Source organism: Hippoglossus hippoglossus, chromosome 9, assembly GCF_009819705.1.
Source record: "Hippoglossus hippoglossus isolate fHipHip1 chromosome 9, fHipHip1.pri, whole genome shotgun sequence".
Classification (NCBI taxonomy): Eukaryota; Metazoa; Chordata; class Actinopteri; order Pleuronectiformes; family Pleuronectidae; genus Hippoglossus; species Hippoglossus hippoglossus.
The window spans coordinates 5062598-5078792 of NC_047159.1; the positions used below are offsets into that span (position 1 = coordinate 5062598).

General features: G+C 43.3%; 1 protein-coding gene across 2 annotated transcripts in view; it reads right to left on the reverse strand.

The window, feature by feature from the left end:
* Nucleotides 1–16195, reverse strand: part of col27a1b (collagen, type XXVII, alpha 1b) — a 62878-nt gene that overhangs the window by 38293 nt on the left and 8390 nt on the right. For both annotated transcript variants that reach the window (XR_004615005.1, XM_034596170.1), the window contains exons 4-7: nucleotides 13894–13947; nucleotides 9163–9216; nucleotides 5173–5226; nucleotides 5012–5065 (exon numbers count right to left, since the gene is read on the reverse strand). Coding sequence is in view for 1 of the 2 variants with exons in the window: in XM_034596170.1 (XP_034452061.1) it covers nucleotides 5012–5065; nucleotides 5173–5226; nucleotides 9163–9216; nucleotides 13894–13947 (216 nt within the window). In the remaining variant the exon portion in view is untranslated. The remainder of the gene's footprint in view (nucleotides 1–5011; nucleotides 5066–5172; nucleotides 5227–9162; nucleotides 9217–13893; nucleotides 13948–16195) is intronic.

Sequence of the window (16195 nt, forward strand, 5' to 3'; positions counted from 1 at the left end):
TCTTCTTAGTTTACAGAGCAGCACTGCTGACTGACTCCCCGGCAACCTCCCCATTACATCTTTACACATTTCCCACAGTGACCGAGGCTTTCTCTGGCAGCGGACCAGCTGCAAACTCCGAGGAAGAGGGTCCATAAAGCTGCGGCGCAGGTCACAGCTCGTACCGGCTGCTTGGACCAAAGCAGACAAGAGAACAAACCTCCAGCATCAACTGTTCCAGATGATGGAATTTCTGTGTAATTTGAATACAAAAGTGCGCTGTAAGGACTTTTTGGCTCACAGGCCCAGAGTATGATAAAAAAAAAGGAAAACGACAAGAGTTAGGCACAGCTGAACACAGCTGCAAGCAATGAGGTGTCTGGTGGGTTTCTGCCGAGCCAAGCTGACTGCCTCGCTTTTATGAGCTGGATGCAAACCGCATTTTATTCATTCGTATGGCTGTCAGCAGTTCGGTGTCATCAAGGTTAACACAGAATCCTACCTGAGCTAATCGTCACAGGACAAACGGGAAACGAGGGTCTGTTGCGATCACCGCAGCCTCGGCCAGGACGTGTGTCCACACCCAGCAAACATCCACAATTACAGCAGGAGGAATATCAGCTTTTTCCCATGACTCCACGCTCCATGACTCACATGGCGAGAAGAGGTCTTCCTTTCTGCACGCTGGAGTCCTCCCCACTGTACTTCGCTGAATGGAGGAACCTTGAACACTCCAGATGGTTTTTCAAAGTCGGCGCAGACCAATTACATAACAGATCGTTGGAGATCCCGCCAAGACATTATTGCACTATTGTTTCCCCGAATGATGTGTGTGTGTCGCTGAGAAATAAAGGTTGCTTACAAAGGACTTCTCATTTTCCTAATTCAGATTTTTCTGACATCCGAATCTGAACCTTACGCTGACCTTTACTGCGTCGCAGATTTTCTCCCTCTGTCTTCACCGCAGTGTATTTCTGACAGCAGGATACAAAAGGCGTAGTGTGTCGATTGTAATTTAAAAGTTGGCCCGTCTGAGGATATGTATTTTTTTTTTCCCACAACTTTTTATGACTTTGTTTTGTGGAGCTGAGGCCGTTGCAACACAATGTCAGGTAATTCAGCAGTGGCTCGCTTTCTCATTCTCGTTTCATCCAAAAAGAAAACGGTCGGTAATCCACAAGGAAATTAAAGTCTATTTTAACTCCACATTAATTAACTTCCTCCAGTGTTTCGCATTAATTACCTCGACTGTAGCCTCCTGCCACAGTCTAATTTGTCCTGCCACAGTTTTATAATGAACGGAAACAATATTTGCACTTCTCATAAAAACCAAAAAAAGATCTTGAACGTGATGTTTTGTATTGTTGCTTCATTGAGGAGCTGCACGGCTTTGGAGGTTTGTTGAATTATTGATGGAAACAATATAATTAATATATCAATATCTGCTCGTCAAGTTAACCGGCGGTAGCCTGATCCATTCAAGTCTGTCCCACAATGGAAAGAATTATATTAATCTGCTCGTCAAGTCTTATTTCCTATCTCCATGTAGCTAACCCCTCCATCCACATGCCTGAAGCGCTTCAAAATAAAGTTGACTTCACATCACGAATAGCCCATCTTGAGTCACAACACTAAGTTCCTGACTTATTGGATCAGATGATGACTTGAACCTGCCAAAGGTCGTGAGAACAGATCCAGCAAATAGACAGGATACGAATCAGTCACAGCCTAAGAGTTTCTCAGCTACACATTGGTGGTAGTTACAGGTTTGTAGTTGTTTTAGTTGCTTTATTTGTTACCATACAGTGGCTGAAAAATGGCTAAACCCCAATGAAACCACATTTAAATCCAGATCTTTATTTGGCACAAAATTTCTGCACAAAATTGCGGATCCAAAATGATCGATGCCAAACCCCTTAATATGTTTTTTATATCAAGATTTACACCTAATTCTCTGAGAAATCTGCAAAAAAGTTGCACAACACCCTTTTTCACAGTGTTAAGGAAAGTGAAAAAAACATCCTGGATCCATCCCCTGATCCAAAGTCTAACGAGCTGTAACGTCATTCCACCAGGTTTTGTGGACCTCTTGGGGGTTAGTTCAAGTTAGTTTACACAAAAGACTTCAAAGTGGTGACTTGAATCTTCTTGATGCACTCAGACATTAACAGTTGTGAATGGGATCGGCTAATAACTACGAGTCACTGAGTGTTTCTGTCAGCCTCAACTCTCCAGGACAACTCTTGTGGTCTAATGTCAGTTTGTGCTCTCAGAGTTAAGGTCGACTGTATCTGCATCACTGACAGAAGAGACGCTAGAGGAGGAAGAGACAATGTTAACACCATAAAACAAATGGTCTTCCTGACTAGACTTTACGAGGCTGATGTTTCATATTTGCGCCGTAGACGATGAAAGAAAATAACATGAGTTTGAAAACAATCTGTTGCATGGCCACCCGATTCCACTGAGTCAGGAAAACGACCCATAACCAGATCTTGGGTCAGTCTGCCAACACTTGCAGGCAAACAGAACTTGGCGTAACACCAGTTCTCTCTGCACCACAGATACGATCTGATTCTCTGAGAAACACTGTCCTCATTTAAATCTTCGAGATTTCCTGCCTCTGAATGAATAGGGTGGTTTCCTCTCCATGATAATCCTCAATTAATATCATGTACTTGGGTTTCAGTGCAGTCTTTAGTGGTTTCACTGCTGTTTCCAATGTTTCAGCCATGCTAACAAAATAAATGTGGGTGAAATGCTGAGTTTGTTAAGTTTTTGGCATTGAAATTGTTGTCGCCCTCTCGAGTGACGGGTTGTTATGGAAGGTTTTATGAGGCCTGCAATTTGTTGGAATCAACCCATACTACAGACAGCTAACAAACATTATACTAGACCATAACTGCACGCATATTGCAGCCAATGGTTAGATCCTCAACTTTTTTCACAGCAGAGTGAAACTCTAACTGAACCGTGGTCAGAGGTACATTTTCTGTCGGTGTCCTACAAACAAGTCCAGCCTGCAGAGACAAAACCTGATAAAGGATATTTATCTGTGTCACACAGCTCCATTGTTGCCCCAAAACTATCCACATTATTCCGAACCCCATGATACTCCACATGAGTAATGGGCCAAACCGGCCGTTATTCATCACTGACACTGGGTCGTCAGGTCAGACTCCGATATCCCTCGGTAGCAGAAGGCGAAGGATTGTTTACATTATCCTGTTAGAGTGTGAAGTTTTACTTTCCTAGAAATCTCTCCGAAAAGTGACGACACTTACTGTATAGCGTAGCATTAGCACACACGTGCAGGATGACATTTGATAGCAACATGTGTACATGAGTTACACAATGCACATGGGTGTTGTGGTTCATTTTGAGTCAATGCTGCAGCCATCCTGCTGGTGTATAATAATTCACACCTTCAGTAAGGAATCAATGGGCCTGGGCTGAGTGCCAGAGACAAGGTAAGGAAGTTCAAAAGGTATCGAGGGACAGACTGATGCATTGTTGGTGTCACCCAGGTTATTTTCTCTAGTATACACAGTTACAGAGGTTCATTGAATGCATCACCTGAAGCTGGGGCTAGTTTACATAGCTTACAGAGGTCCCTTGAATGCATCACCTGCAAAATGGCGGCAGGTGCAGTTTGTTCTGAAGAATAAGGTGAGATATAAAAATAAGATCACAGAGTTTGTGTAAGAGTTGAAGTGGAGAGGAAACTAACCTCTGTCTCCTGTCGTAAAATAACAACCTCCGACCAGCATGTGCATTCATTTTGAGAAAAGGACATACAGCTGTTTGTATGATGCAAAGCGATGAGGTCATGTCATCTTCTCGTTGCTGTAATTTGACAACATTATAATTTTGTTTTAGTACCGTTCATACTCGAATCCTGCTGTAAATCATCTGAACTCGCTGGTGGTCCGACCCAACCACAGATATTTACAATTCTCCCTGATTGTCTCCTTTGCTGTTAAAAACTCCTTGAAGTATGTTTTAATGGTTTCAGCCAATCCTTATGGTGTGGGTTGTAATTCAATTTATTTAATTCTACATTTAAGTTGTTCATTAGGTCAAAAGGAACGGTCAAAGAAAATATGCATCAAGAAAATGTGCAAAGACAAACAAAGATTGAACAGAATGTTTTGCAAATATAGGCTTTTTTTCACACTATCTCCATAAATCAGTAAAAAAGAAATCAAACAAACCCAGTCCGCTCCAGAGTACTATGCTCTTTGCCTACTATACGGAGTTGTGGCTGCGGTCCACTTGAGATGTGTAATTAGTGAGAGCAGGAGAGCAGACTTTGGGAAAGGCCAAGGATAAAATGCACAAGGCCACGGAGGAAACACACTGCTAACCATCACTCCCTCTGTCAGGATCCCGGCACAGCGGCATGCGAAGAAGTCAAATAATGCAGACGACCAATCCTGAGCGGGACCCGCAATCACAGGTCTAACCCACATTCGTACCCTGTCCTACTTTTTTGGGAGCGCTGCTCTCTCCGGAGAGGGAATGACATAACATTCAGTCGGAGGGAGAATTTACAACACGAGCTTCACCCAGTAAACTTCTGCTTTCCTCACTTTCACTGTGGAGGGCCTGCGTTACTGGTGATGTAACATCCCAGCTATTCAAACCTTTAGTATTTCAGCCCACGTGGGAGTCGGAACACAGGTGCGCGCCTTGATGCCTGCGTTATGTTCGGCCGCTTTCCAAACAAGAGCTCAAACATCCATGTTTGGCTGGATCCTCTAAACATTGCAATTTCACAGACTGCCGTCCATAAAGGCAGCTCAGAGGGCCAGGGGTGTACGATTGATTTACCGATCCTCCATATGCACAACTTCACTCCGTCATTTCCTCTCTGATTTATGTGTGACAACATTTTTTAAAGGACAAAAGCAGAACGGACACAAAAACACAGAATATAAACTTTGACCCATTTGGGACAGAGCCAGTCCGCTACTTTCTTTTTAGGATTTGCAAAAACACACAAACTTGTTTCAGAACGTGTGAGGCCTACCTTTCGTCCATCTTGGCCAGGCGTTCCAGGGGGACCCATGACACCATACTCTCCCTGAAATGACAAATTAGGTCACATTTCAATGCACCAACATATTTTACATGATTGTGTCAAATAGAAAAGTCTTTGTTTTTAAAAAAGAAAGGTGATAAGATGCGTACCTTTTCTCCTTTTGGGGCTTGACCAGGAGACAGTCCGTGATCTCCCTTTTGTCCCTGCAACATAAGAACAGAGAACATTTTCCTTTTTTTTTACAGAGACACAAATAGAAACAAGATATTTCCTTGTCCGCGCCAGCGTTCTCTGCATATTTTCTGCATTGCCGCAGCCCCTTCCAGAGGAGCCTGCAGTTTGCATTTACACTATCAAAGAGTTATGACTTCAACCTACTTCTCGGTTGAGTGCGGCGGGTTTGTATTTACACAAACGTGCGCTCCATTTATGCCCTCCTGTTACTCGGTTTACACCAATGCAGCGAGAAGTGATTGGGGTGGGAGTGGACCCGAACATTCTTCTGCCTTTTCGGGCAGTGGGAGTCTTGTTATTGAATTCAGGGTCAGCATTTGATGTTCACTCATAGAAGAGCTGCCTGGTAATGTCTCTCTCATGTTTAGTCTCTCATGTCATAAGTAGGACTAGACGAGAATTTTTAAGCGCTGTTTTTGATATGCAAAAACAGCCGGAATCAGTCGATTTGAAATGCTCTGATTTAATTTATTAAACTACTTTGCGTGTGGAAATGAATCCTGCACTGTGACTGTCTTTGGTAAAATCTTCCAGTTGTATTCCCAAACCTCTTTCGCAAAACGGCAACAGCACATTAGCAGGTCAGTCTTAGGTGGGAAAGACGCACACTGTTTTAAAGGAGACATATTCTGCTCATACTCAGATTCATAATTGTAATGTGGGTTATTACTTGAAAAGGTTCACACGCTCTAATGTTCAGATAAACTCGTCACTTTCCTCACTGTCCATCGCTGCAGCTCCTCTTTTCAGCCTCTGTCTGAAACACTTGGTTTTAGCTGCTGTCTCTTTAATGCCCCAGTCTGCTGTGATTGGCCAGCTGGCCCACTCCGTTGTGATTGGTCAACTGTTTCCAGCGTGTATAGGAAATGTCGGCCTCCGCCCTCCCTTCACCTGGCTTTGTTAGCGGGTGCGTCAGACTTTCTGTGCATTATACAAATATAAGGCATTATGGTCATTTAAGGAGCTTCTGTGTTTATTGTGGAGATGAGGAATGTCCCTTTCCTTCTGACTTTGGGCTTTTTAACTTTGCAGAACTTGTACATGCATAAAAAACTGTACAACACACTAGAGGATTTGACTTGACTGAGACAAAATGTCCCATCAGCAGTATTTTGGCTCATTTAAACCTGCATGTTAGCATCAACCACAACTTGGCAGGGATCGGTCTGTGGGAACTTTCTCCAGACTGATTTTCTCTACAGTCTCCAGCCAAGAGCAGCATACATACATGAACACTTTGTTTCTAAAGGTTTTCACCTTAACTAGACTTTAATCTCAAAGTGGAGCTAAATTAGGTATTTTTCTCTGAAAGCACTTCTACCTTCCACAGATTATACACATATTCCATGGCCTCATTCATTTTATTTTCATGACTAATGTTAGGCTACTTACAGTAAGAAGTGATTGATAAGTTTCTTGTCTCAATTTATCTCCATTAAATCAGAATTCAGCGAACACAGAGACTGTTTTCATGCAGCTGGTTCGTTTTCTTAAGGCAGAGAACTGAGTCAGACCAGACTGTCTGCTGTGTGGGGTTTGTGCGTAAACGAGTCAAACTGAGCCAGGCCAGGTTTGGTTATGCTTCAGCCGACACATGTATGATATAAGAGCTTTGGTTTTCTTCTCTGGTTAAACCAGGCCAAAGCATGGTATCAATTATATTTTTTTGAAGCTTGAAGGCTGTGGAAAATGCTAAATTTCCATGCATCTGATAGAATTGGGTACAGGCATGAAATACCAGCAATCTTCTGTTTGATTCTAGCAAAGTCGAACATGCAGCCTCCTTTGTGATGTCAGGCTGACATATTATGGAGCTGACCAACCCTCTGTGTTGACAGTTCAAACCAGCTGGAACGCAGACTGATGTCAAGTACTTGCAAATTAGTCACACGGACATAAAACTGCTGTTTTCTGCTAAATGGACACAAATGGCTTCGTGAGAGGGTGAAAATGTGCAAACTACGATACAGAAAATCACAAACAATCGCTGGAGGAGCGAGAGAAACCACAAAAGATTGTCACTCTTCCAATTCTGCATTATTGTTTGAATAGCCTTGTTAAAGAAATGTTACATCTATGTCAATGTATTACGTATTTCCTCTTAGTATAGGAAGTGATGGAATTGTTTAAGAGCACAGTTCATTGTTCATTGTGATGAAGATACTCGATACTCAGTGACTGAATTACATTGGGGGTAAAGATAAAGGTAGTTGGTCAGTCAGTCGTGTGGTTGGTTTGTCAGCAGGATTTCGTAAAAACTACTGATACATAAGATATACACTCAACAAGCACTTTATTAGGAACACTGCACTTATAGGGGCTCCCTTTACTCTCAAAACTGCCTCCACTCATTGGGGCATAGATTCCACAGGATGTAGAAGACATCCCCTCGAGATTCTCATTGCACATTGTCGACAGATTTGTCGGCTGCACAGTCACGCTGCGAGTCTCCTGTTCTACCACATCCCAAAAGTGTTCTATTGTTTTCAAACCTGGTGACCGTGGAGACCATTGAAGCACAATGAACTCATCGCCAGGCTCATAAAACCACTCTGAGGGGATTTTTTGCTGTGTGTCACGGCGCATTATCCTGCTGAGAGTTGCCATTAGCGCATGGTAAATTGTGTCCATAAAGGGATGCTCTTGGTCAGCAACAGTACCCAGATAGGCTGCAGCATTCAAATGATGATTCATTGATTAAGGGTGCCAAGAGAAAAAATTCCCACACCACCACCACCACCACTAGCCTGGACTGCTGACACATGGGCCCATGGGGTGATGCTGTTGAAACCAAACTCTGATGCTACCATCTGTGCTTCTCGACAGAAATAATGATTCATTAGACAAGGCTACGTTTCTTTTTCCCAGCTTGAACTGTCCAGTCTCTGTGGTTCCACCACAGCCTCAGATTTCTGTTGTTTGCTGACAAGACTGGAACCTGATGTGGTCTTCTGGAGGAGTAGCTCGTCTGTCTCAGGTTTTGACATGCTGTCCATTCTATGCCACAGTTATCTGATTAACCTGTCAGCCTGTCCATTCTCCACTAGCCTTTGTCACCGCGGAGGCATTTCCGTCGACACTGGATCTATCTTTGTGTCTCTCAACATTCTGAGTAAACTGTTGGAGTTTAGAGTTTCAGAAATACTCAAACCAGCTTGTCTGGCACCAACAATAATTCACGTACATTCTGATGTTTAATGTGAACGTTAACTCGTTTCTGACCTGAATCTGCATGATTTTATTCTTTGCACCTCTACCACATGATGGGCTGGGTAGATAATTGCATGAAGAAACAGATGTACACATGTTCCTGATAAAAGGGGTTGGTGTCAGGATTTCTCTAAATATGAATTGATTGTTACCTCTGCCAAAGAGTTTATGTTTTACTCCTATCTGTTTGTTTGTTTTGCCGGTTGCTTGATTGGTTGATGGGTTGGTCGGTCGGTCAGTCGGGTGGTTGGTTGGTTTGTCAGCTGGATTACGTAAAACTACTTAATGCAATTCCACAAAACTTGGTGGGAAATGGGCCAAGAGAGGACTTTTAAAATGTTGGCACAGAACCAGACAAAGGGGCTGATACAGGAATTTTGTATCTCTATCACTTTCTCTAACATGAGGGGTCCATTGGACTTGATTAGTCCTAGATGACTTCTGAGATGACTTCTTTGAGGACTTAGATTAACTTATGTGTTCTAGTGTTAGTCAAACAATTTAAAAGGAAACAGTAGATTCAATATAAGTTGTAAGTTTGGTTAAGGGATTTAGGATCAAGATGAGTTACTTTTACTCTTTGGCTTACAAATTTAATAACTTTTTATAGGATCCACTTAATGTGCTGCACAGTACAGGTGTTATGTTCCTTGTTTAAAATTTGAGATAACATTGTTGATGCATCAATGCTGTACCTTCACTCCTGGAGAGCCAGGACGACCAGGGTTTCCATGTGGGCCGGGAGGACCCTGGAAACAGAGAGACACACACATAATTAGGGAAGACAGAGAAGGGTGGTCATCAGGGTCAATGAGCAGGTTTCCATTTCAGCAGCTAAGAGGGGGGTGGGGGGGGGGGGGGGGGGGGGGGGTGTAGTGTTATGTATGAGGTATTCACAGATGTAAGCACATATTGTTCCTTTTCCACTGCCTGTGTTATGGGACAGGTCAGCAGTGCCCCAGTATCCCCCTGTGTTTGTGTATAGATGCTCTGTGAGACGCACTGTGTCTCTCGCCTGTCTTCCTGCATGTCCAAGTTGTGACATATGGATGTGATTTTCCTCATCTCCACACTTTTCCACTGTTTTCTAGGTCCCCACAAAGTTAAGGCCACCATTCCTCAGATGCTTCATGCCAGAGACAAGGTCATCTGTGGTATACGTTAAATGTGCTTAGATGTAAACCATGAGGCCATCAGTGCCAATTGTTTTATCTAAATGGATCATCTCCTGCCAGGTGGGTAAGATGTACAGAGCAGAGGGTGAGGAGACTTTTTTTTTTTTTATCTGGCTGAAAGGACTACAAATTAAAGCAAGCTGCATAGAGGGATTGTTTGGAAGAATAAAGCCGCAACTTCCTGAGGCATTCAGCAGAATAGTCCTCCATTTAACTGCACACTTGAGTGGAGTGGGGTAGAACTGCTGAGCATGGAAAATCTTCCCCCAGCAAAATCCAGAACGCAATGAAACATGTTCATATGTCTCGAACAGGAAGCTACTGTATCTCTAGCCCATTCTTCGAGTTATTCAGAATTTCCATGGAGCTGGAGGTGAAAGTGAGGGATAGGATTACTCTGAGTCAAACAGACGTTGGAGGCCAAGAGGTGTAAGTGTACGGCTGGGTGATCCAGCCGGTCTCTGTCTGTTACTTATCTGTGCTCTATTATCAGACTGTGGAGAGGGAGTCGAGCCTGGGCCCACCCCTCTTCCCTCAAACTGGCCAGACCTCTTCCCCCTCGCAGGCGCTTGCCGTTGGACATATGGAGACACTTACCAGAAGCTCATCTACAGATTTCCTCCTCCTCCTCTATTCAGAGCATCCCCCCCCTTTCCCCTTGCTCGATATTAAAACGTATGGAAGTCATTATCTCCAGATAGGAAGCATGGGCAAGAGGAGCTGAGAGAAATTGGGAGGTCAGGGCAGAATATTACAAATTGCATTCTCGCAGTCCATAAGATGCCGATGACTCGGTGGGCGGATGTTATCCCGGTGGATAAACGGAAGAATGAGTCACTTTGTTCATCTATCTTCACGTGGGTGATAAGTGGAATAAACATCCCCTTTCCTTAATTATTGAAAAGCAAGAGACCATTTAGATTCCACCGAGGAGTAAACACCAACATCCACAGGAGCAGCACTCTAAACCCAGTTCCGCAGCATATACACAAACACAGCTGAGGCCTGCAGATGAAGGGCACCTGTATGCCAAAGCTGTGACCAGGTTTTACGATGTGAGTCGATGGCTTTTACAGGAGTCACACATGCAGTGCTACTGTTTTATAGATCATTAACCCAGAACAGACCTGCTAACACCCTCTCTGGACTGCATGGGTGGAAACACTGGGTCTTTAGCCTGGTGATTATTCAATATAATACATGCTCGGATAATAGTATTCCTGACTGACTGTTATTTCAATTGGCAAGAATTTTGGTGCAAAGTAAGTGTTGATTGCTTCTGATCATTGACCTGATTGAGACATAGAGCAGCCAGTAGCATGACAGGGGTGCAGCTAGCCAAACCACTGGAATGCTCTATTTAAAAAAGTGCCGACTTTGCCATATAAATGACTTGAATGATTAAGTTATTATGGGAACTGGAACCTTCGCCGAGGATTGAACGATTTGTTTTGTTTGTTCGTCAACAGAATTACGCAAAAACTATCAAATAGATTTCCATGAAACCTGGTGAAAGGATGGGGAAAATAAATAGCAACAATCCTACATGGCCTCAAAATGTAAATTCTGAATTCAAATGACCCATTCATGGATCATTCATGGATCACATTTAGGGGACTAATATCTATGAGTGTGTGGATCGAAATAAAAATTAGATTCTAGTCTGATTAATTGACAGATTGTGTCAGTGCTGAAAACTGTGCAGTAGAAGTGCTGTTTTATTTCATACATCTGTTCAAGTAGTGTTGCTGCAGCAGGAAATATAATCACATAGCCTTTTTTTGAGGTAGTAACTGGTAGGTGGGCTTAAAATATACTGATATATACAGAAATACTTCCATCTAGTAAGTATTGATTAAATTACAGTTTTTACAATACATGCAAACTCAAAAGCATGGGAAATTGTTAGAATACTGCTCTGCATATGCTCAGTGTTACCGTCAGTGGAAGAATTCCTTGGTGATGAACTCCGATGAACTCTGTGTCACTGGCATCTGTGAAAACTCTGCCACCAGACTTCAACTCTCCCGACGAGCTCCCTGTTAGCTCAAGTGCAATAGTGGAAAGTGTCTGTGTAACTAATAATAACGGAGAAAATGCTAATCAAGCTTCCGAGTGTCTGCTCATCGATCCGTACACATGTGATATATTTCGGAAGAGTCTGAATGTGACAACATCCATAAATCAATTCTGTTTTCCGCACCAATCAACCGGTGGCAAATTCAGAGCTGAGTCTCCGTCGTCATACAGTGTCGACCATTCCTTCAGTGATTATGCAAATTTTTAAAATTTTACAGAAACCCAGCATATAGTGACTTGCACGCTGGTGGGTCTGTTCCTCTGCACAAAGCCCTCTTTGATCCACTCTCAAGCTTTCCCTTCGGGGCCGGGTGAACTCCGGCACTCTGCCGGGCTTATGGCAGTTTCGAGGAACGTTGACGCTCTCACATATCACAGATGCCGCTCAGTCGCAGCAGCGGCGGGGGCGATGAGGCTGTCGGCTCAGTCAGACATGACACCTCGCCATCACAGAGGTAAATCCCTAAAGGTGCCGGCACATTCCAGCTGCTGTAGAGAATTTATGATGAGTAAGCTTGCCCAAGTTTTTCCCCAGAAAGACCACACAGTTCCTGCAACAGCAAATGTTTCACATCAGATCTCTTCCACATCTGGATTGAAAGAGAAACATGAAGGAGCTTCCCATGATTGGAGTTTCTCTCCGCAAGTCAGAAAATGCTGAGGACAATAAATTCATCACACGTGTCCTTAATTTCTCGACGCCTGTTCAACTTAGTAAAACAATAGGAGGCTGTTGTCTTGAAGTCACACACACACAAACAACATTACACTTTTGTTACTCTTCAGTGTGCACGACCCTCAGCCACCAGCAGTGTTGAGGAACAGCAGGGAAACATAAACAACAGAGTGTAATGACTGTTTGAGCAGCTAAATGAGGGGAGTTACCGTTTATTAACTCCTATGTTGTAAAAATAAAAATCTTCTACTGTGGGTTGTGCAGGTTTTTCCCTGATCGGATCCACTTGAGAGTCGTGTGTGGATTCGAGGTGTTTCTTCATCATTTGAACTATTGAGGAAAACATTCTGACAGTTCAAGAAAACAATCAGTAAGAACCTGAACTGCACCCTTAGGTTTTAGGTTGACGTGGCCTGTGGTTGGGTCTCAAGAGCTTGATGATGAATGAACTCTATAGAGGTTGGTGCGCTACTGGATAGAGCTGCTGAGCTCCAGACAGGGTCTTAAATGCCTTTAATAAGATGGGGACAAAGCCCTCTTTCTTCCTTGTTTAAAGAGATTGGGTTCCCACAGCCCACCCCCTCTGAGGCCCGACCGCAGTCTCACGGGCTGTGGCAGGTAGCTCACACACACACACACACACACACACACACGAGTGCTCTGCAGGAGGACTTCAACAGGAACTTTGCAACCAACACTGCTATCTCTCCATTTTTTCCAAGTTTGCAATCTCAGGAGAAATACGACTTCTGCTCCATTCATTTTCATATAGGGGCCGATTAAAAGGGCACAGACATCCATCAGTAACGGGGCAGTAGAAAGAAACCATAATAACAAACTGTCGCTTGGGACAAATCATGTCCCCCCCCCCCCCTTCTTAAATTTCTTCTGAAAACATGAGCTTGAAATAACATCTGCTCTCACTCCTTGGTTCCATCAGGAGCTCACAGTCGTAGACGGATGCTGAGCTCCAGTGTGAGAGAGAAGGCTCCAGAACTGCGTTCAACACACTAGAGGCATTCACTTGTGTTAGCATAGGACGTTTGCCTAATTTAAGCACCGCCGCTGTTCTCCTATATATAAATGCAGCGTATATAAATGCTTGCGCAACCTTTTTTCATGTCCGAGTAATTCCTACCGTATGTGTTCGATTAATTTCAAATTGGCAACCTGCAGGTTTGTAGCTTATGGTTGTTTGGTCTCCAGCTTTACAGATGGACTTTGGCAGCGGAGGAGCACAGCTTGATCAAACCCTGAGCCAAAGCAAACTAACGTCTGGATGAATAATGTTCCCTGATCCAAAGATGTCACTGAGTGCTTGATCGTGAATGCTCAAAGCTCGTCCCTGTCAGCGCACTCATAGCGGTGTGATCGTACGATAATGCGGGATCAGACATGATTATGGCATCATTCAGGTTTTGGAGGGGTATAGAGAGAAATCGTGGAAACTATAGAAAGAGGGAACTAAAGTAAAGGTAAATGGAAACTTGTCTCACCCTTGGGCCCCTGTTCCCTGGCTTTCCCGGCAACCCTGGAAGTCCTTGAAGGCCCTGAAAAGGAAAAAGATAAAGATGTCAGGGACAGAGTGAAGTCAATCCATAAACAGCGAGGATGAAGACGAGTTTCTGCCTTTTGTTGTGTCATTTCAAAGAAATCTTCAATAGACAGGACAGTTCAGAATGAAGAAAGAGCAGATAAAAGACCCTCAAGGTAGATATTAAATCAGTAACTACATCTTAAGCTTCTCTGCAACTTTAAGCCAACTTCCATCACCAAGCACTCGGCCAGTGAGACGCTGGCAAACATGAAAATGTCTCGTTAGAGGCCGGAGCAGCCCTGTTTTTCTGCAGCCAATATTATTTCCGTGCAAAACCACCACAGTGCACGGACTGTAAGTCTGATTCTTTGCACTGGCAGCGTGTTCTACACTGGCCCAGGCACAGCCAATCACATTAAATATGGACATCAGCTAGCTTTAAAACAATTTCATACTTGGATTAGCAAAGCTCTGAGAGGTCAAATCTAATGAGGGTCAATCTGAGGGACCTGGATTGTTACTTCCTTTCCCATGGCCCAGGACATTTAGAGAAAGAGGGAAAGGAGAATGTGCCTGATAAACTGGGCTTCTGTAATAATGTCAGATGAATAGATCAATTCCGTCTGACTTGGATGAGATCAATATGAAACTCTCAGCCAGCCTACACTTTGAAAAGCCAAAGGGAATATCAGCAACATTAAGGCTCACACCATTGCATCTTGGGAAATGTCATCACAGTGGACAGCTCTAAAAGCGGGTGATCAGACCCAAGACGCATAGAGAACACATGGAGATGGAATTGATCAGTAAATAAAGATGGATGACATTAGAGCTCTGCAAAAATGAAGCCAAATCATCTTAATCTCCCTCTAGTGGCTGGCTGCAGTATAGGTCACAAACCCCTCCTCCTTCAAGTATAAGGCCAAAGAACATGTTAAATACATTTTGCTCAAAAAAGCGTTTTCCATTCAGCGGTGTGTAGAAATGTGTACACAAATGTGTCCTGGGCCACATTGAAGTGCCGTCTCCTTAACTGACGTCCTTAAATACAAAATTCATTAATCAACAGTGTTCTCTTTTCATTTGCAACCGATCAGACACGACAAATGTGTTTCTGCACCCAACCAGTCAAAAAACAACAACAAATTTAGTCTCTACAAACAGAAAACTACATGTTTAGACCGGAGGAAGTGAGATCTGATCCCATCACTCGAGACACATTCCAATGCCGAGTGTAAACTGACGTACTTAGAGCTGTCCACTTGTGACTGGATGAGCCTGAATCCATGTCAATACCAGGTGTGAACAGAACCTATGACCTATGACTGAGGTTAGTCTACACACCTGATTCGCTGTGTAAGCTGTGTAAGCTGCAGCCGCTGTTGGAGTGAGAGCCAAGACTTGGCTAGATCTCACATCTGACATCTTTATAGAATTTATACGGTTTATAAACTTTTCATGATATGCAACTCTGGCTCCAAGTCATTATTTTGTCACAGCTGTTCAAGTGTGATAGAAGCAAATAGGGATAGATTGGCGTTAATTACTTCTGTCTGTTACAACCGGTCTGATTGGCTTCAGGGGCATTCAGAGCTGTGGTTTCTAATCACTGCCAACGCAGGAAAGCTTAACTTAAAACATATTTAAGTTAAGTTAAAGTATTGGTCAAAGCTGATCCAATACAAGGCAGAGACATCCCTTTAACAAAAGAGAGCTAGAAGTACGGTGCCTAGAAGGAGCACATAGTCCGCTGCAAATACTGCTTTATAAATGTCAAAATAGAATACTAGGACTACGCTCAGTGCCAAAGCTTTGTCCTGAACTCAGAAAGGTCAGCCTTCCCCTGCAGTCTTACGATGATCTAATTAAAATGATGAATGAATATCTCTTCACTAGTATCTTTTCATTTCTAACACGTTGTCACTGGACTCTACTATACGTGGTGTGCATGTTGAGTAGATTTCATGCTTTTATTTTTATGTTTTTACAGACATTAAAAATGTCAGACCTATCCTCAGAGCCAGTAAAATGTTATATCCCATGTCACGGCTCTGTCACATGCTGACAACTCAACAATGTTAAAGAAAAGAAAAGGAAATAGAGCCAAGGCAAAGCATATAAAGCATAAAATAAAAGTGGGCCTAAAATTGAACCCTGAGGGATACCACAGCTGCAGACACTTTTTTTTTTTTACCTTTGACCTTGCTTTTAAAGTATCCCTTCTCTAAGCAGTCAAATACAAGTCCTCTCAGAAGAATCTG